Below are 22,843 nucleotides of genomic sequence, written 5' to 3' on the forward strand. Positions count from 1 at the left end.
ATACATAATGCACACAAACGTTGACACGACTGTCAACCAACGTAGCGTAGTTGTCGAGGTTGCTAGGGAAATTTGGGCATGCTCAGTGACCTAAGGTCACCTCGTCCGGACTGCTGATTGGTTGATTACTGACGTAAAGCAATGCAGCTTTCAATTATCGTTTGGAAAGGACGAAGACTCTTCTGTGCTTGCAAATCACATTTTGTTGGTATACAAAAGCTATATACTAACTAACAATGCGTAAGTATCACTGTATGTTTCTAATCCTGGTCTTTTTTACTCATGCTGAATGAAGGCTCTTTGCTTAAAACTAGCCGAGTTATCCCGGCCCCTGCCGGCTGTGTGTCAGTTACCGCAGGTAAAATAAACGTGCGAAACAGTGTGAAATTATCCCCCTGTGGCATCGGCGGCCCAGATCGCGAGCTACGCAGTGCCAGTGGCAGTATTGGCGGTGCATACCTATTTTAGTTTACAATTACATCGTTATCGCGACATTGAACGCACGGTTACTAATCGGTCATTATTTACATAGGAGTGAACAATAAATTGTGCAGCAGGCACCTGTACGCGTAGGGTCATGGGTGCGTTTTTCATATTTTACTTTTTAGTTTTACTTTAACGTTAGGTAGATCAGTCCGGGAAACCCGCTCATGAGGACCGCTCCCGCGTACGAGGACTGCCCCGCCTCATGAGGACCGCCCCCACGCCTCATGAGGACCGCCCCCATGCCTCATGAGGCCGGGAAGGGGGGGGGGGGCGGGGGAACGCCTCATGGGGCCCCCTATTCACTTCTATTCATCTCACATCTGACGTATAATGCACTTGTCAATGTAATGACTCACCCCACTACCCCCGGACATGGGTGCGTCATTTCCTCGTTTGGTCCGTCAAATTTGTGACCCAGGTGTTCGTCATTTTACCAGCTTTGTCCGTCAAATTTTTGACCGAGGGGTGCGTCATGGTACGTCACTTGGCTATGGAAAATTACACGCATTATTTTAAACCAAGGGGTGCGTCCTGGTACGTCACTTGGCTATGGAAAACTGCACGCATTTTTGCACGCTACCAGTGCCGGATACACGTACCGCTAGTGAAATTACAGTGAGCGGTGTCCCGCGGCAAGTGAAAATCAAATTCGGGAAGTGTTTTGGAATAAGAGGGAAAAATGCTTGCCAGAATCTGGCAAGCACATAATTTAAAAGCCACCTTTTCTCCTTACATTTTCCCTCCAACAAACCCATGAAATCTGTGGTGACAAAGGCGAATTCTTGACAGTAAAAGAAGCGGCAGCAGAAGAAACTGCCTGCAGCATGCCATTTTCTGCTCGCGGGATAGCCCGACCAGACGCGCGACGCTGTTAGCTGTGCGAATCTCTACGTACACAGCGACTAGGCTGTATGTAGTTATTCGCGGGAATGCCGTGGCGTGGTGTGTACCTGCGCTGCAGCAGTATGCATCCACCGCACTAGCAATGGCCGCGCACACACAGCGCATCTGCACATATGTGATTGTCATGTATGGATTGCATGCACAGAATACATACTACTGTACGGAATATCGTAGCAGCAGCGTGATGTACGGTGAATGACAATACGGTGCTTACATGGTAAGGGAAACTTGCCGAAACTTTTACAAATTATGTTTACGAACCAAAAGAAAATGAAATTGCGTGAATAAAACGTATACAAAAATCGTTTCAGTATTTACGGGGGTGCGTCAAATGTACCCGGGATGTCCGTCAAAAAAGTGACCGAGGTGTGCGTCACTTTCAACGTGTTGTCCGTCAAAAAAGTGACTGTGGTGTTCGTCACTTGCAGCGTTTTGTCCGTCAAAAAAGTGACTGTGGTGTCCGTCAAAAACCCCGTGTGGTCAGTCAAAAAATGACCATGACGCACCCATGTCCGGGGGTCGTGGGGTGCGTCATTACATTGACAAGTGCATAAATTGTCGCAACTTTGCACGGTGATTTTTTGTTACACACACATGTCCACTATCCATGATGAAAAGAAGAAAAAATCCTATGATCTGTTTTTTTTTTCAAAAATCGAGTTTTAAACTCGATTTTTCAAAAAAAAACCCAGATAGGATTTTTTCTTCTTTTCATCATGGATAGTGGACATGTGTGTGTAACAAAAAATCACCGTGCAAAGTTGCGACAATTTATACGTCAGATGTGAGATGAATAGAAGTGAATAGGGGGTCTCATGAGGCGTTCCCCCCCCCCGGGCCTCATGAGGCATGGGGGCGGTCCTCATGAGGCGGGGCAGTCCTCGTACGCGGGAGCGGTCCTCATGAGCGGGTTTCCCGGACTGAGATAGGCTCTATCTCAGATCTAACTGACAGACTGACCTAAAAAATGTTGACTTGACGTGAGGCAGAAATGAGAATCATGAATGATTCATCATGTCGCGGTATTCACGATCCTAATTGTTTATGCTACGTTTGTATTTTAAAAAAGGCATTTTGGGGTGATAGATAAAATGCAACCATGTTCTTAAACACACTTTTTCTAGGGGTCTTCTACTATTATTTTACTAACCTTAGTTTTTTTATTAGTTTGAAACAAAGCACCACAATATATATTGCAATCACCATAAAGTGCATGACTGCCTACATAAAACTCTACACTGGCTACAGCCTAGAAGATTAGAAATGCTGATTTGAGACACCATTCAAAGCCCCAAAGCCAAAGGGCGATTTGAAACTCATTTGATATTGATTGCCTTTCTGCTAGCTGCAACCAGCCCGAACGCGAAGTGTTGTGTAGGAAGTAGCGCCCCGGGGTTACCTTTCTGTGCTGTGAGAGATAATAAACACAATGCTATTTTGAAACGCATTTCTCCAGCAATCCTTGTTTTTTTGGGGGGGCTAAATTATGTTGTATTAGGCTTTTATCTTCAGCACAGCCAAAGACATGAAAGATATGGAATTTAGACCTACTGCCGCTAAAATTGAAAAAAAAACTCCAAACAATTAAGTGATATGTATCAAGGTAATATGATTAAATTCAGGCGGCTGTAGGGATTAATAGGGTTAGAGTTTAGCCTTTTAGGGTTAGGTTAGGGGCTGTGCTGAAGTTAGAAGCCTGAAATAATTTAGCCCCCTAAAACCCAGGATAGCCCATTTCTCTGAGCTGCCAAGGTCAACTTCCAGCATACTGTACACCCCGTCAGTTACAAAAAGCGAGTGCCTCGGTTGACCTCTAGCTCTACTTCCCAGGTTGAATGGCATACGGCTGCTCCACAGTGACAATACTTGAATCACCATTAAATTAAATGTGGCATCCCGAGAATCGCATTTCAAACCATGTTCATAAACATAATTTTAGCCTTGTTTTTGTGTGGGTTATTTGCCGTGTTATGTTTCCCTCAAGTGGCATACACTGCGTACTAACTGTCCCTTGATAACTAAAAACAGACCCTCCACCACCATGCATGCAAATGCCTGGAGAGAGAGAGAGAGAGAGAGAGAGAGATTACAAAAAAAGAAAATCAGTTCTGGTGAAAAACTCATGAAGTGAAATCTGATTAAATACTGCTGGATAGAGTTGGTAGTATCGTAGTTAAAGATTAGATTGTCATTTGTAGTTAAATTACATAGAGGATTAAATAAATGGTTTACAATTTCTAAGAACATACAGTAATATATTATCTTTGTCATGATCTATGAAGTCTATGTCAGCACATCTGTCAATACAGATTATGACAACTTCAGTATTATGATTACGCTCTTCATTTATTCATCTTTTAAAATATTATAGACAGGATCTAACTGTATTTTTCTGTTTGACTGCTGGTTTTAGGAGCGTTGGTACAAATATGTTGAAATTAATTTGCAAATTGATATTTGCAGTCGAATCTGACAAGAAGAGCATACAGTACATGTACAGCTTACACTGCAATTTCTCTCTTTGATCAACTCTTGGTTTCTCAAAATTGCAAACTCAGCACAGTTCTAGCTATCAGTAGGGAGTGTCAAGAGAGCACAGCCATGCAGACATGTTTCAGACCTGTGACATTAATCAGTATCTAATGTTGTTCAACTCTGGCTCCATTTGTTCATTTACAGAATTCACCATGACCGCAAGTGAGTAGTGCAGCAATCGTCTGTGCTAGCATAGCATCCCTTGATCGCCCTACAAAGTACACCAGTAGTATTACCCTTTAAAGATGATGCTTTCAAACCCGATCCCTACGGACCCAGGGTATGGATCTAGTCGTCGGGGTGGGCATGAGCGAAGAGCAAGCTGGTCAGCGGAGTCGAGTGCTCCTCGTCCGCGAGTCAAGCCCGAGGCTGAGGAGATTGCCACCAAGGCAAAGGGCAGTGTTGGACTGCTACTTGTAACAGGGGAAAATGTCTACAGGCCACCATCACGACAAAGTATGTTAACAACCTTTCTTTTTTTTTAAGCCTCAATTTTTGTCTGTTCATTTTCTCTGTGATATTCTAGTACCAACAAGTATTTATAGAAGGGTAGTAGAGCACATTGGAGTTTATACTTGTGTCAAAGATTTATTGGCCAGACTCCACAATGGTTGTGTACATGGTACAGCTGTAAATAAAATCCATGGTTTGACTTCAGTCCATGGACTAAAACAAAGACCCAAACAATGCTTACATAGCACATAAACACATAGTTTGCTGTATTCAAATTAATGATTCTTGTCTTGAGTTGCTTTATTGCAACTGATTGACAAATTGCCCTACATTGACATAAACTTCAGTTATTCAGTGTTTTGGTAGTAGCCATGATAAAGAAGATTTAATATGTGCATATCAGGGCTGTGCACTCAAGAAAAGTAAAGAACAGAATATTGTAAAACCAGGAAGATTCACGGCATAAAACTTTTGCGAATTGGAGCCTAAAGCCTTTCTCGCAGCATGAAACTGAAACTTTTGCAAATTGCCACTGGCATTCAAAAACACTTTTGTGTGCATTTTACTTTTGCAAATCGTGACTTCTCACCAAGTTCATGGAAATATTCATGCATGCAAAATCTTTGGTTTTACGCTGCAGTGTACAGCATACGATTGCAATAGTACCAAGTATCGTGTTTGCTTAAAATTTTAAATGTCACATCATACTTTTCATACAGGTGAAGACTTTGAGTTTGAGGCAGTTTTTGTGATGTTATCTTTTATGTCTTAATGACTGATTAAGATTAAATTAATATTAGTGATGATATGATAATAATGATGTTATTAATGATAGTAATCATAATAGGGATAATGTTAACAATAATGATAATGTTGATAATTATGATGATGAAAACAATTCTTGCTATCAATATTATCATCAAATAATTATGATACATTACTTATTTCGTCACGCATTTACTTACAATTTTGTCTTTATCTATTTTCTATTCTTCCCCACCCCTGGATGATTTCAAAGAGCCCCAGCCCAAGGATTTTGGCAGGGACAACGTGAGGCGGATGCGGCAGATTCAGGCGCAGAGCAGGAAGAAGCAGCAGGAGGAGACTGCTGAGAGGAGCAAGCCCATGAAGGTCCTACCCCAGTCTCAAAAGTACAAGGAGGTACCGTCCAAGGTCACAGAGAAGCTGAAGGTGAGGCATCATCAGATCCATACTAAAGGCCTCGAGGTCAATATCCTGCCATGTAGGTCCGAGTATCTTTTACGTAGCACTACTTAGAGATCTGGCAGCGTGGAGATGCCATGGAGTAGGACGGCTAGCCCAGCTGGGATGTATTAAAGTGTGAGAATCCCCCAAACAAATTATGGCTGTATCATTGACACCTGCCCAAGTACATACACAGGCAAAGAATCTTGACTGGAATTTGGCATTACCGATGTACCCTGGCAGGCAGCATATGAATCAGGCCACCCTTAAATCCCCATGCTACCCCGTCTTTAAACAGAATAGTGTTCACTTTTATATTCTTGTCTGTAGATTAAAATTTAATGCAGTATTCCTACCTGAAGGTGTCTCTCCCCATTGCCAAAGGGAATATTTTAGTATCAATAATTAGGGCTTATACGAAAATTTAGATACCTGTTTATACATCCAATCTACAGTTGAAATAACTGAGTATTTCTTTGGATCTGCTGTTGTTTCATGTACGGCACTCACAGGAATATGAGACTATGAGAGAAGATCATTGTTGAGTATGCTATGAAAGTGGCTGATTGAAAATATATGCCAGATCGCCACCTGACATACTTCTCATTTTTATGGCCATATTTTCTCGAAATATGTGAATTCACTTTTGGTGAGTAGCAAGAAGTATAGCAATTTCTAACTTTTCTTGTACTATTGTCAGCCAAGTAATGACATTATGTTAAGCCCTTTGAAGAAAATATCAAAATATACATTTGTTTAGCTATTAACTTTTGGTTTGTTTCTTGGTTTATATTGGCATAAGCTTGTGGTTGAACTTTGCACACAGCGATTGTATTTACTCCTCTTTATGTTTTTGCATGCCGAAGTATTTTTCTAACACCAGTTTGTAATATTATCTAATAGGTCTCACAATTCTTCTAATTGTTTCCCCATGAAATCCACCGTAGAACTCTCCACCCCCAGTGAGGCCATCTTCAGCAAACTTCCTAAGATCACACAGTCGAACTGGTGGGGTGCCCAGGGGGAGATCGCCTAGCCCAGCACCCCGCCCTAGCAGTGCATCATCTGAGGTATGGATACCACACATGTGTGAAATTCACAATCTGAACACTTTTTGTTAATCACTCTTAATTCAAACTAACTTGTTACCAGATGATTACTCCCTCTCTCACTCTCTGACATTCCATGTTTTGCAAACTTGTGTTTCCACAAACCTGATATGAGATATGAATACAATTTGCTTTTACATGGTATAAAGCAGCGCTTCTCAACTAGTGGGCCATGAAGCTCTCTCAGGTGGGCTCTGATGTCGGCCAATAATAAGATTAAAAAGATTTGTATTCAATCTAACTAGACCTCAAAATGTTTGTAGGAGCCAGAGTGGGCCTCGTATTAAAAAGAGTAGAGAAGCACAGGCGTAAAGTATACTATAGTGAATAATGACATTATTACATGACAACAGTAAGCTTAATTTGACATACCGCAGGGCTGCACACTAACCCATTTTTTCTGCCGGTCCAACCTGTCTCTGTCGGACCGGTAAATACCCCGCTTTACCATTTTTTACCGGTCCGAACAGAAAATTTACCGGTCAACAACGAAAACCTAAAAAAAAAAAATTAAATGATTTGCAAACTTATTTTGTTGTTTTTTATGGACGTACCCCCTCCCCCACCCATGTACATTTTACAGATGAATATTTTTCTTTGAAAACTTGCTATATTTATTGCACAAGAAATTTAAAAAGAAAAGAAAGGAAAAAAATAGAATGTTTGTATGTGAATTACAGTGTAAAATGATAATGAACAAAATCAGATTGTATCAAATGCGTTTGTGACTTTTTCTAAACATCGGCGCACGAACTTGCTGCGTAACCTGCTCTTGTTGGTCAGTTGGATTGCGACGATTTAATGAATTATTTTAGCTGTGATACTTTCTGATGCACGCGCTACAAGGGGTTCTTTATTTTTCTCCCGATAATCTGTTCACATTTGTGCATGCGTTCTTGAAAGGTACACGACATGCAGGGCCGAATTCGCAATCCTTTTTGCGCCCATTTCCACCTCAAATATTAGCGGGATTGTGACGATTTCATAAATTACTTCGGCTGTAATATTTTCTGATGCACGCGCCAAAAGGGGTTGAAAATGTGTCCTTTATTTTTTCCCGATAAACTCTTCGAACTTCGTAAGTGCGTTCTTAAAAGATGCACCACATAGCCGAATTCATGATACTTTTTGCGCCTATTTCTACCTCAAATATCAGCGGGATCGTGACGATTTCATAAATTACTTTTTGGCTGTAATCTTTTATGATGCAAGCGCCAAAAGGGGTTGAAAATGTGTCCTTTATTTTTTCCCGATAAACTCTTCGAATTTCATAAGTGCGTTCTTAAAAGATGTTTCACACGGCCGAATTCATGATACTTTTTACGCCTATTTCTACCTCAAATATCAGCGGAATTGTGGCGATTTCATGAATTACTTCGGATGTAACTTTTTGTGATGCGCGCACCGGCTAGAATGGTTGAAAATGCGTTCTTTATTTTTCTCCCCATAATCTCTTCGCATTCCGTACATGCGTTCTTGAAAGGTATACGACACGGCCGAATTCACGATCCTTTTTGCGCCTATTTCTACCTCAAATATCAGCGGGATTGCGATGATTTCATGTGTGACTTCGGATGTAATCTTTTATGATACACGCGCCAAAAGGGGTTGAAAATGTGTCCTTTATTTTCCCCGATAAACTCTTCGCATTTCGTAGATGCGTTCTTAAAAGATACATGACACAGCCAAAAATCATGATTCTTTTGTGCCTATCGTTTCCTCAAACTTCAACGGGATTGCGATGATTTTATGAATTATTATTCGGCTGTAATCTTTATGATGCACGGGCCAAAAGGGGTTGAAAATGTGTCTTGTATTTTTCACTCAATAATCACTTCGCATTGCGTACATGCCTATACGTCACGGCCGAATTCACGATCCTTTTAGCGCCTATTTCTACTAGTCCATGGGCCAAGAGCCGAAAAATGGGTTGTTGGTACCACTCGAGGTGGCAAAACCTTTTTGGTGTCATTTTGTTTGTCGGACATAGATACGCTTATCAAGCTATGATAGCATTTCCAAATGAGTAGCTTAGTCATAATAAATGAATCTTTAACCAGTTTGGTCTCGTTTTTATATCCATATACTTCTGAATCGAAACTAACGCTATACAAAGAAGAGCACTGCCTTCTGTATGTCCACAGGTGTTCTGTTGTAAACGCGGTGCGCTTAGTGTTTATTCAAGGCAGCGAAGGGAATATCCAAAGGGTTATGATGTCCACAGCTGTCACGCGGTGCGCTTAGTCTTTATCTAGAACAATGTACCGTTATCATATCTAAAGTTCCTAATAAAAGGGATTATCTATACTGTTTTTATACCACCCTCTCAACAAATACATCAGTTATAAACAAAAATCACTCTGTTCATTTACAACATTATTAATTACAATGTATTGTAGTGTACTGGTACATTGTTTTTGCATAATCTTTCATTGCTGAATGGAAATAAAGCGACATCGGCATGGTATTAGCGTTTTCACCGTAGCGTTTTCAGCGGAAAATGATAAATAATTGAAAAATATGCTAAAATTCACGAGAAATTGCTTTGTTGTTGTTGTTTTTTTAGATAAAGGGATATACACTGTATTGTAAGCTTTGGATATTCCCTTCGCCGTCTTGAATATTAAACTAAGCGCCGTGGACATCATAACCCTTGGATATTCCCTTCGCTGCCTTGAATAAAGACTAAGCGCACCGCGTTTACAACAGAACACCTGTGAACATACAGAAGACAGTGCTCTTCTTTGTATAGCGGTTGGTCTCGATTCAGAAGTAGAGGGATATAACAACGAGACAAAATTGGTTTAAAATTCATTTACTATGACTAAGCTACTCATTTGGAAATGCTATCATAGCTTGATAGGCATATCTATGGCCGACAAACAAAATGACACCAAAAAGGTATTGCCACCTCAGATGGTACCAATATCTGGCCTGGCCCATGGACTATACATCAAATATGGGATTGCGATATGTCATTAATTATTTCGGCTGTAATCTTTTGTGATACATGCACCAGAAGGGTTGAAAATGCGTTCTTTATTTTTCTCCCGATAATTTCTTCGCATTTGTGGATGCGTTTGCAAAATTATACACTGCATGCAGGGGGGAATTTGAGATTCTTTTTGCGCCTATTATTGTTTACTCAAATTCCAACGGGATTGCGAAATTTTCATGAATTACTATTCGGCTGTAACCTATATGATGCAAGCGCCAAAAGGGGTGAAAATGTGTCCTTTATTTTTCTCCCGCTAATCTTTTCCCATTTTGTACATGCGTTCTTAAAAGGTATACGACACGGCCGAACTCACGATCTTTTTTGCGCCTATTTCTACCTCAAATATCAGCGGGATTGTGGCGATTTCATGAATTACTTCAGATGTAATCTTTTGTAATGCACGCACCAGAAAGGTAAAAATGTGTTTTTTATTTTTCTCCAGATAATCTTGTCGCATTTGTGCATGTGTTTTTGATAACCAACACGGCATGCAGGACTGAGTTCAAGATCCTTTTTGCGCCTATTATTTTCTCAAATTTCAACGAGATTGCGTTGATTTCATGAATTGTTATTCGGCTGTAATCTTTTATGATGCACTCACCAAATGTGTCCTTTATTTATTTTTTTTCTCCTCTATAATCTCTTCGCATTTCGTACATAAGCTTTTGAAAGATACGACGCGGCCGGTCGAATTCATGATCCTTTTTGGGACGATTTCTACCTCAAATATGTAAGCGGGACTGCGATGATTTCTTGACTTTTTTTTTCTCCCTAGTATTATCTCTTCACATTTTGTGCATGCGTTCTTAAAAAGTACACGGAAGGGCCGATTTCGTGATCCTTTTTGCGCCTATCTTCATTATGAGACCATTCTGAACGAATGAAAATATTCATCTGTGAAATGACTGTGAAAAACGAAAATAAACGCAATCAGATCCATTTACTGTATCGCTGAATATTGAATGTCTTTTTACTTTTTCTAAAAATCAACACAAGTAAATTAGTTCTAACATAACTGCCACGCTACTGCGAAGCCGGGATCGGATTGATCTTGCGTTTAAAAATCATGAGTAAAATGACCCAGAAATACGTGCGCATCTATCAATGCTTCTTGTCTGGCATGACCGCCGATCGCAAGCAAACGAAAAGCAGTTACACTGTACATGCTTTGCATGTATTGCATTGCATGGCAGTGCGTGAGCAGCGCCAAATGCGCGAGCGAGCGCGAATAACTGGTCGACTGCAAGTGCTCAAAACTAATATATGTTTACTGTATAAATTGCACCGGTAGACATAAACGAAAACTTGCGTAAAACTTGTTGAACAGTGCGATATCTTGCATTCTGTTTCTTCCTGATCGGGGCTGCTCTTTTTCTTTCTACTGACCCCACCAAAACTTTTTTTTTACTGGTCATGTCGGACCGGTAACTTGTGGATTTTCTGAAAAGTTACCGGTCCGACAGTGACTTTTACCGGTCTTTGACCGTCGGACCGGCGCCAGTGTGCAGCCCTGCATACCGGTATGTGTAGCTGTAACAAGAAATTGTGCAATGCTTATACGGAATATAAAGTGATGTAGGGTGTTCTTATGTCATTAATCTTCATGAAATACAAACAGAGGCAAAATGACACAACAATTGATGCAACAAGACCAGCATGTCGCAATTTTGTTTGTGTGTGTCAGATTAGAAATGTGAAACAAGCTTTGTTGAAATTTTTAAAGCTGATAAGAAAATAAATCATATTGTTTATGTGTGTGGTGCGTGTGTAAGTTTTTGTGTGTAACAAGAGAAGTAGGACTTGTGCATAATTGATGGCACAATAGCTTGGCCTCACATGTGTGAATCATTCATTTACTATGAGCCCATGTGACACATAACATTATTTGCATTCAGGTGAGTCTGTGCATCGAGGGCAAGCCCAACTTCATCGCGCACAACGCCAAGCTAGCCAAGAAGTCGAAACCGCAGCGGCCACCATCAGTCGTGGCCCAGGAGTCAGCCCAGAGGAGGCAGCAGGAGGGTCTGGAGAGGCACAAGAGAGGGGCAACACCAAAATAGTAGGTCCTCTCACTGTGTTACATCTGAAGATGAAGTGGGGGGGGGGGGGGGGGGGGGGGTCGGGGGTAATCAGCATCTGGGGATGTTCTGTCTTGAGCTTTGTTTTGTTCTTGTTGCTTTGCCTGTTTCTCCATTATAATTAATTATAGGTACCAGTAAGTAAAGGATGGGATCAGTTCAAGGATCATGCCTTTTTTGTGGTATCAAAAAAGAAACAAACAATGCACAAAACAAATGTAAAAGATGTCACCCAGTTAAACTTTGTTTTATAAATGGGAATTCATGAACATGTGTGTGAAGCATAGGAGTTTGTAAATGGAAGACATTGTCAGAATCGTCCTTGACAGAAAAGTTTTTGTGCAGTATTTCCATTCATATGTTTTATCATCTGTTTTTGTTTTTCATAGCAATGTAGAGCTTGTACTGTTGCTGATTCTTTCACCTCAAGAAGTTAAAAAAATTCCTTGCTTGTGGCATTATCAGTCCTAATATCAGATACCTGCTTGACCTGTGATCATCTGGGTTGAAAAAAGAAGAAGAATAGAGCTAGTCAAACACGCGGTGTAAATAACATTTTATGAGCGGTTAACGCAAGTCCAGTTTTTGAGCTGTATTGTTTTGGTGAAGTTACAGTGTGTATTTGTTGGGCCAGTGAATTGATGATGATGTTTACAAGATCGCCATTCAAAGTCCAGTGTCTCTTTTCCATCCTTCATTAAAAAACAAACAAAAGCCTCCAGAGCCGGCAGAAACAGTGGCAGCACGAGGAGGAGGAGAGGATACGAAACATGCCAGATCCTGAGATGCCTCCGGGTCACAGGATGATGCCTGAAGAGGAGAGGCTGAAGACGCTGCAGATCCTCAAAGAGAGTGAGTCTCGCTGTTTGCTATCATCAGAGTGTTATGATATTAATATACGTTATCATTACTCATCTTTCTTTCTGCTTTTGTCATTACACAATTTGGTTGTCTGCAGATTGAACAGAAATCTGGATCGCGCTCATGAGCTCTTGAAATTGTGAGCACTTCGTGTGAAGAGCAGAGTGCCTAGTACTTCATGCAACACATGCTCACACTCGCATACATGATTTTTGTCTCTCTAAAATGAATTCCTGATACTGACCCCATGTGGCTTCCCCCAGCTGACTTGGTAGTAAATACTGTCCTATTCATCCTCTCTTTCGTGTAGAAGATGCAAATGAAAAAACAAACAAAAAACAACACAAAACAAGAAGGAAAAACTGTCAAGATGTACATGTGTCATTTTAGAGCTGTGATTTATTGTCTTATTTATTTATTTATTTACATGTGTGTGTCATTTATTGCTGTAAACCTGTTTTGACTGAAACCAGTCTCTGATAAGGAGTGATGAAATACTTAAGCATACCCCCACCCCGTTCATTTTAACATCAAATCAGTGGTCATTTTAACCCAAGTGCCATATCCAGTTGCCATATGTTGAAGCTGGGATGGTGTCAAAATGCTCTGCTTCAGAAAAAAAGAGGATGATTTTTTTTTTTCTTGTGAGACCTATCAAATTTGTTATATATGATTCTCTCTATATCTTTTTGTGTCTGTGAACAGAGGAGAAGGAATTCCAGAGTGACCTTCTTAAATTCCCCCTGTCGTGCGAGACCCTTCGAGCGAAGAATAGGAAAGCAGAGATAGAGAACAAGCTGGCGGAGGTGGAAGAGGCCATCAAGATTTTCTCGCGGCGGAAAGTCTTTGTGAAGGTGGACAGCTAGCGAGCGAGAGGAGATGCTGAGCGGGACGATTTACCTCAGAACGAGAATCCTCTCGTGACAAGTGCATCGCAGGACGGTGCCTTCAGACTAACTGTGTCTTGACGAACATTCACCTTGCATCGTGTGTGATGACATATGCCTTACATTGTGTAATGTGACCATGAAGAGATGACGTACTCTGGGCAGTCGAGTATTATGACTGTGAGGTGGCTATGGATTCACTCAGGATGGAGGGACGACATCATATTAGAAAATAGGCGGACTCATCATCGTACGATGGTCGTAGTCGTTGTGGAAGTTGATTGACAAAGTCTGATGCCATGAATTATAAAGTGGTATATGTGTTTCTTATCAGTACATGTTGTTAGCCTATTTGCTTGTGTGGAAGGAAGTCAATAAGAAGAAAATAGATAACAGAAAGCCTATATGCACAAAATGTACAAACACGTAGGTCTCTCTGTGTCAGCTTAGTACTTTCCAGATTAGAAAGATCCAGTTTCAATATTTGTTTGAAGAAAACAAAGCCATTGGTATTGAAGACAGGTGATTTTTCTGTGTTGTAGTGAGCAAGGTGGGATCTATTGAATTCTGTTCTTAAGCTTTTTGTGGCCAAAACTGATTAAGAAAATGAAGAGCTTGAAATGCTTGGGAAGGGGGTTAAGAAGGGGGATATTTGGCTTGTTACAACTGCAATGTGTTTGTATAATGTGTGAAGACATTTTAGTGTTCAATGGCAGCTGCAATGTTAAACTCCAAGTGGCAATGTGCATGTAATTGGACATTACTCTACATATAAATTTTAGAGGTGATGCGTTTGTGTGTGTGTGCTTCTGCTTTAATACCATAATTCAATGACCCTCAAAGCTGGTTAATATAACTTGCACAAACTCCTTCCCAATGTACAAGATATCCATGGAGTGCTTCTTTTCATATAAGGTGTAGGAAGCTGAGGGTGCTAGTTGTATGCATTCCTTTTGACTGTCTTACACACTGTCAAATGCAAAGACTTGGAATCACCGCTTTGCCTTTGTTTGAGTGTTGTTTTTGCTTGCATTCGGTACATTTGCTATGGATGAAAGGAAAATCATCCATGTGTACTTTTTGTACGTGTATGATTTTATTGCATACTGTCATACGTCTGATCAGCTTGAGCGACATTTTTTTTTCTTAAGATAAAAACAAACAAAAACATGATGCAGCGTTGTGGTAGCCCTATGTTTTTTTGTTTGGTGATACAAGGGGGACCTAGAAACCATGACAGCTATCTTGCTCTATCAGGTTTCTCACTATATCAGGGTACAAAAAACAAAGAAATGAAAGGAGTTGGGACCTGCAAAATAACCTCATCATACAAAGAGGATTATATGTTACATCTGACCGCTTTTATAACGAGGTTCTACTGTACTGGGTTAAAACTATCCAAACAAGATATTTGGCTTTTTGTAACTTGGTATATCAACTAGGAAGCAGAGTGCAGTCATTGACTTTATGTTGAGCAAACATATGAAGGAGCTGTCACTACTGCTATATTCCATACTGCACAGAGGTTCTCTCTACTTGTCTCTCATAGAATTTTGCAATGAATTTACATTGTCCATCTTACAGTAATGCTTCCAAATTCCACCCAAGTAAAGAAAAATATTGCATTGACATAGATATGAAAGCAAGCCTAATAGGCAGCCCTTAATAAATTCACTATGACTGTCAGTCATGTATGAACTTCACTACAAACCTGTATATTATGATTATTTTGAGTAGAAAAAAAAATCCTCCCTAATTGCATGCAATGCATCCACCAATGCAACTCTGATTTGTACAAGGCATTTTGCACTTGTAAAGTGTACATATGAATGAAATATATTGCACATGACTGATACTGCACTTTGGGTTGTAGGTACATTTGTATTTGTTTCTCCCTGTGGTTAGCATACAGACCTTTCTCAGGAGTGTGTATAAAGTGAATCTGCTGCACTGTTACAACTTTCTGATGTTACCTGGCAGTCAAGTTTTGCTGACATTGATAAAGTTGATTGAAAAAGAAGACAGTCCACCATAGGGAGTAGGAATAATCTTTCACTGCATGTATTTAAAGTAAAAGATCTAAGAAAATAGCATGCAGATTGAAGATGCATTGGTACTTTACTTATTCTGTGAGTAGGCTACTTAGTCCATCTTGGGTCATCTGTTATCTGATGGCTGGCACAAACTTAAAGGGGACAAAGTGCATGTTGTCAGGGGGCATTTGGTGACAATTTATTATCGGTTTAGATTTGGCCTTTAAGATAACTTTGCTCAAGTGTCTTTAATCACTCAGATGAAGAGTCCACCCAATCTACAACTATAGCACGTCCATGTGCAATGAAAGCATTTTTGTTATTTTTCTCTCTATGAGTGAATATTTTTCTCTCTATGAGTTAATATTTTTGCGCACTACCAAGGCCAGTTTAACTTGTTTATGTAAGTGTCTTTGCACTAAAAGCAAACAGGCAGTACTTCAGAGATAGCAGCATGCCCTACATTGTAAGTAGTGCTCTTTGGATGCTAAATGTTGAAATAGGTAATTGAAGACACCTGTAACAAAAATATTCTGGGCCCAAAGTGCATATCTATTGCATACTTTATTGTTATTGCTCATCAAGAGAGTATATACAGACATGTAATGTTGAATTTTTGTCACTTTCTATCCATATTGTATCTTGGGCTTATCAAATATGCACTGTTGTAGGACAAATGTACGTCTGCATGCTGCTAGTACTGACTAAAAAGCGTACACTGATCTTCAAGTAGAAAAAATGAATTTAATAAATAGCAGAAAATCACGGGAGTACTATTTTTGCAAATTGTGGATGTGATATGCTCGGTCTATATAAAAATCATCAAGAGCTTTCATTTTTATTTCCTGCTCCCTCTGTGAAAGCAATAACTGTATGCATTTTGAAATTCAAGACTTGATTTGGTTTGACTCGTAAACATTTTGTATGTATATTTTTGTTGAGTAACATGTACAGTCGTATATTGAATATGCACATGTTTATACAAACCTGTATCATACTGTATTAGTTAATAAAGTGTCTTTATTAAACTTTCCTTCTTGTACTTGACAATTATGTGTTGCTTACCATTTTGTAGATAATACAGAATTGGTTGTGTGACTGTTGATATAGAAAGTTGCTGCTAAATTCTAAGTATGATGTAAACAACTTAATATTTTTATGATAGCCTTGTGAATGCATCATTTCATCTTTCACCTCATGAAATATTCTGTCCATTGCACTCATAAAAATTCATTGTTTGTATATTATATAATGCCTAAATAGATCCTTGTCATTTGTTTGACATTGATCATACGTCCCATTTCACTATGACGTCGTCATCCGTGCAATGTTGGATCCATACGATTTGCTCCATTGCACGCACGCCGAGAGCCGAGATTGCAGTGTGTGTGCTCAGTGAGCACTCTCTCGATCTCAGATTCTCTCTCAGACTCTTGTTTCTAAATTGATAAAACATCAAATTACAAGGATCTATTTTAGGCATTATATAAAACATCTAAATGTTTGTAATTCATGCAATATGGTCAGACTAATTCATTTGGTGAAAGATAACATTATTTATCCATTAAATTCGGTTGCGCCTCATTGAATGGATCATTTTCATCTTTCACCTCATGAAATAATCCGTCCATTGCACACATAAACATTAATTATTTGTATATTATTTGCGATCATTGCTGTTTGCTAGCCCATGTTGAGTTTAAAGAATTATGGTAACACATCTCACAATCACCAGAGCCATCAGAACTTACATACATGTATGTACAAAGTGTAGTCCTAATATGACTCAACTGTGCGAATTGCATCATGCAGATAAGACACCAGATGAGAACACCCAATACACTCCAGCTGTTATGCTTCGGCATTATCCATGAAAAAAATTGCGTATCATCACTCATTAACACCGTGGCACACAAACACACGCCCTCACAGAGTTCTCCTTTTGGCTTCCATTTGGACCAGCTAATCGTATGGGTCAAAACAGATATGAACATTTACACGACCGTGCAGAAAACGAGAAGAGCACATTGGAGTTTATGTCGTGCTCAATGTATTGTGATGCAAATTTGCCATTGTGAAATTTACGTGAAGATGTTGAAGAAGATGTTCTTGATGACAAATCTCATACGGTGTATATACAATATATTTGACCCATCCAATATTCAACTTGATTAACTTTAACTCGGCTGAATTTTTGTTCAAATAAATGTATGGGGAAAAGTCAGGACTCTTGGCTCCGAGCATGGACTAGGTCCATGCTTCGAGCAAGGCAATTTCTATTTCTTTTCTCAATTTCTTTTGTCAAGGCCCTCTCGCTGTAGGCAAGTGAAGCAAGCCCATACAGCCAAGTGCGACAGCACTCAGCTGGGCTCTCTTCACCATACAGCAAGAGGGCCTAGACAAAAGGCTAGGCAAGTTTTCTGTACACTGCCTTGACATTTGTAAAGGCGATTCCTATCCCAGTAACCACTCATTCACCACAAATTTATGTCACATATACACCAATTTACCATTACCCTGCAGTAAACATTCATTCACGAGTTTGTGTCACACGTACACCAATTTACAAATGTTTGAAAAAAAGTCTCAATATCAATTGTTTATTCTCACTCTTTCAGACATTTTAATGTGGGAGCATTTCATATTTCTTTCTTTACATTATTGTGAGAATCTGACAAATTGGCAACAATTGTAAGGCATCAAACTAAAACTGCCCTCATTCCTTTACCATACAATACAAAGTGGTCTGGCGATGCAATGTTAAATGACAGAGATACAATGGGCATTGAACATACTGACATGCATTTATACACAATCTTGTATCACACTTGCACACTCAACATGACCTTAATAATACACAACAACATAGGCCCTACATTTATGAAAGGATCCCTCACATATTAGTATTAAAATGCTTATACTGTATTCTGATGCTTCAGAGTAAATGCTTTGAAAGAACCACATCACAACATAACATTTTGCATATTTGACCTGCTCTGAAAAAAATGTTCTTCCGATTTTATTTTTCTGCTCCAGGGAATAGTTGATAACATTTCAGCTACAGGATCAACTGTTGATAACATTTTTTTTTTTTTTGTTTAAGCATTGCTTTAGCCCTATTCAATAAATGCCACATTAGGTTGATCTGTATCATGTCTAAATGTATTGGGTGGGGGACCAAACACTGTTAAATGTAAAACAGTTTATATCATGCTGAAACTATTACAACACATTTATAGAAAAATATAATGCTAGTAAGAAGGAAGAAATGCCCTCAATCAATTACAATGTCCAAAAATACACAGACCATATTCACCCCCACTGTAACAAAGTCAATTCAGTAATAACATGTTTTGTGCAGTGCTGTAGCTAAAACAACTTTTAAATAAAATCCATGAATTACAACCATTCTTAACTGCTATGGCAAAACAACAAAAAAGAAAAACAATGAATTTGCAGTTAAAATATCTACCAGCTACAATACTGTATATTGGCATTGTATTGACATGTTCTGAAAACGGTTACAGCTCGTTATTCCGAAGGTTCTTTATTCTGAAGGCTCTTTATTCCTAAGATTTGTTATTCCGAAGGTTCATTGTTCCGAATTTCATTTTCGAAGTATCCGATCTTCGGAATAACACCACAAATTTTTGGATTAACGAACCCTTTTTCATTTTCGGATTAACGAACCTCTAGGTATAGGGAATTTGCGTGTTTCGGATTAACGACCCTTCGGAGCAACAAACCTTCGGAATAGCGAACCTTCGGAATAATGAACAGCACCCCTGAAAACAGGTGGGGGGGGGGGGTGATGGAACAAGAAAACCAAGTGGGAGCCTACCCTGCCTAGATGTGAAAATGAATCATACAGTGTATACATAGGTATTATCTTTTAGTGATCATGAAGTCTGTAATCTCATTGGTCAATCACGTACTTGATAAAATCTTGTATCACCAGTGTTGCTCAGACCAACCACTGAATATTTCCCGAATTCCGTGAATAAGGTCATATTCAACCTACAGAATAAATCAAAGTAGAGAAAAGAAGCGCAGGAGGCCTACACATCTGCCTGATGAGAACGATCTGCACAAAGTGAGGCAATATTGTAAAACATGATATATTCGCGGCATGAAATTTTCGCGAATTGGAGCTGACAGCCTTTTTCGCTGCATGAAATTTTCGCGAAGTGCCACTGGCGTTCAATGCATATAGTGTAAACAAGAACTTTCGCGTGCATTTTAATTTCGCGAATCTTGGCGCTCGCGAAATTCGCGAAATTAAGGTGCACGCGAAAATTCCTTGTTTTACAGTACATCGTAGAAAGAACAGCAGAGAGCTGGTTGCAGATGAGCTAGTTTCTCAACCTACATCACTTTTCACAGCTAAGAGACCTATTGTTTGTGCAGCTGACTCTATTCAATGCTAGAAGGGGAGGAGAACCTGCTCGGCTGAAGATGAAGAATTGGGAGGATGTTAAAGCCGGGGTCTGGCGAGGAAAAGAGCATGTTCACCAGCTGGACTCAACAGACAAGACCCTCTTGACAGACATGAAAGTATCATACATGAGTGGAAAGGGGGCGAAACATCTCGTCCCAGTTCTTTTTCCAAAGGACACGTACACTGGAATGAACCTGTGTGATCTTCAGTGCCACCTGCTTGGATTTTTAATATTTTTATGTTTTACCATTTTGTTTCCATATAGAATACTGTATAATTACCTCAGCTAAAGGAGGAGATTATGTTTTCATCTGCCTATGCTGGTTTGTCTGTGTACACAATAACTCAAAAAGTAGCTTGTGAACGGATTTGGTGGATAAAACTAATAAAGAAAGATTAAGAATGACACAAGTAAGGACTTAGATAGAGGAATTCAACAGGAAGAAGTGAAAAACAAATGCAGAAATTGAAAAATTATAGATCTGATTTTAAACGAGTTGCAGTAAGCTAGCTCTGCTGTGGTAATCAAACTGATTACGATTACTTAATTTTATTACTGATTTTACTTTATCATTAATTTAATTCTATTCTTAATTTTAAGATTATTTAATTTCATTCTTGATTCTGGTCATGTACAAATTGTATCTTCAAATTGGTCAATCGCTTTGATTAAACCTTTGTTTAAAGGAAAAGGCTCTCCCGAATCCCCCTATAATTACAAGGGCATTACTTTATTGAGTTATATGGAGAAACTGTTTACAGCAATATTATTATGATATATATTTTAGAATCAAATAATTTTGTTAGGTGAAGAGCAGGCTGGTTTTAGGACAGATTATTCTTGCATAGATTATGTATTTACTCTGTATGCCACAGCTGGAAGTTGATGATGTAACAAAAGGCTTCTTTATGATATTAAGATTGGCACAATACGTGTACAATCAATATTATACGCGTGTTGTACAGTTTGCATGTTCAAATCTGATTAGAAGACAGAGAGACACTTAATTGTTGCTTTTTAACTGATATTTTCACCTGCTCCTCAACTGAATTTTAAAACTTACTTCACGTTATTGATAATTGCTATTCTGTCTGTGAGTGCGCGCTCTACGTGTTCAATTTTTGTTTTGCTTTGCTTTGATACCGTCATTGTCAAGACTCCTGAAGGAGGCGTAGGACGCCAAAAATTTGAGTTAAAATAAACTCATGCTTCATTGGCCAAAAATGCATACCAGTTTGTTTATACACAAACTACATATCCAAAATGCAAAAATCAGAATGAAATAACACTGTGGAGCAAGAAACTCTTGACATGTCCACGGTGCATAGGTACAGCATATAACATATCAATACTTTGACCAATAAATCTACCTCTTGTTCGTTGGCATCTTGTTTAACTTGTACGGTCGGTAATACAGTCTGCCCCGATTGTGAGGATTCAACTGGATACCGATCGTACAGCTAACGAGAGGCCACTAAACAAGAGGCAGATTTATCTGTCTGGTCAATACTGTGTTGGTACAAAGGCGAAAAGTTGAAATTCAAGCAATCTTTAAGTACTAGTCAAGGACTGTGTCCCTTTATTTTGTTTTGTTTTGTTTTGTTTGTTATCTACTTCATTTCATTTTCCATAATTTCAAGCAAAAGAAAATGAGACACACATACACATACTAACAAATAAAATACAAACTATTCTATTTAAACAACAAAAATGCCTGTTTCAATTAGACTTTTCACATATTCTACAGTAAATTCAACCATTTGTATGAATTATGCCATACAAAAGCTCAAGCTTTTTAAAGAAGCTTGATGTGTGTAGTTGTTTAAGTGATTGTACAAAAATGTCAAAATTTGTTCTGTAAAGTTTGCAGATCAGGGAGTTGATTTCTGCTCTGAACAATAAATCATGCACCATGCCCTTGATTTAAGAAAGACGACTACAGGGCATGGCATATATATTTTTGAATTAAATGGACTGGACCTCTAACAGTACACATACAAATGAGCTACAGCAAGAGTCTTAGTTTAAATTTTTATGCCATTAGCTGGGAATCCTGTTGAGAGGCACAGCAATTTACTGCAAGTAATAGCAAATCATAATTTGGAGGTTTGCACAGAACACATGGTTCCCGTTCTTGCTTAATAATAGTCTTCATTACACATACAATACTGTACCTCACGACTGCACAGAAACTATATAATTACGGACAATTTCAATATAGCTTTTTTTACCTCTCATATACATTGTAATCTCATGATGGTAGAAAAAAAATCACTGAATACAGTCCGACTTCTCCTATCTGGACATGTTGGAACCGGCACTCATCCGTATATCAAAGGGATTTGGCCAGATATGGGAAACTCAATGTTTAATACACACAGCTGCCTACCCAATGATAGCTATAATGTATCAATTTTGTGTGAACATGTCACATCCTCGTCAACGGGTCCGCATTCAGAATTTCTGATTATTTGCTTAATTAACGATCACCTGTACTGTGCCATTATTAAATGAAAAGTTTTGTTCATGTTCTTGTGATTTTGGGGTAGTGAGGTCTGAATGCACGTTATTCAGATGGAAATTTGATGGGAATGTATTTTCATTATGTTGGGAATAATATGCAATTCATGTGAGTTTGTGCAGGAATTCTGTCTCAGTTTAGAATCCCCCTTTTCCCTGTAATAGATTGAAAACAAAAATCACAGTGAGATTGCTTCTTGATAATAGAGGGATCCAGATAAAGGGAGGCTGAATAGGAGAGGTCGGACTGTATAATAAATGGCACAAAAATGGTAATGTTGATGGCACAAAAATGGCAATGTTGATGGCATCAAAATTGGCAATGTCGGGTAATG

At 39.1% G+C, this 22,843-nt stretch overlaps 1 protein-coding gene across 1 annotated transcript; it reads left to right on the forward strand.

Moving 5' to 3' along the window:
* The first annotated feature begins 148 nt into the window (after positions 1 to 148).
* On the forward strand, positions 149 to 14,244 carry LOC139720580 (enkurin domain-containing protein 1-like). Its single transcript, XM_071631928.1, has 7 exons — positions 149 to 240; positions 4,069 to 4,380; positions 5,396 to 5,568; positions 6,531 to 6,653; positions 11,586 to 11,749; positions 12,484 to 12,620; positions 13,335 to 14,244. The coding sequence occupies exons 2-7, from the start codon at positions 4,170 to 4,172 to the stop codon at positions 13,493 to 13,495; spliced, it is 969 nt and encodes a 322-aa protein (XP_071488029.1). The 5' UTR covers positions 149 to 240; positions 4,069 to 4,169; the 3' UTR covers positions 13,496 to 14,244.
* The last annotated feature ends 8,599 nt before the right edge of the window (positions 14,245 to 22,843 follow it).

The sequence above is a fragment of the Diadema antillarum genome, unplaced genomic scaffold (assembly GCF_040938485.1).
Source record: "Diadema antillarum isolate AM-2024a unplaced genomic scaffold, OU_Dant_1.0 scf00000129, whole genome shotgun sequence".
Classification (NCBI taxonomy): Eukaryota; Metazoa; Echinodermata; class Echinoidea; order Diadematoida; family Diadematidae; genus Diadema; species Diadema antillarum.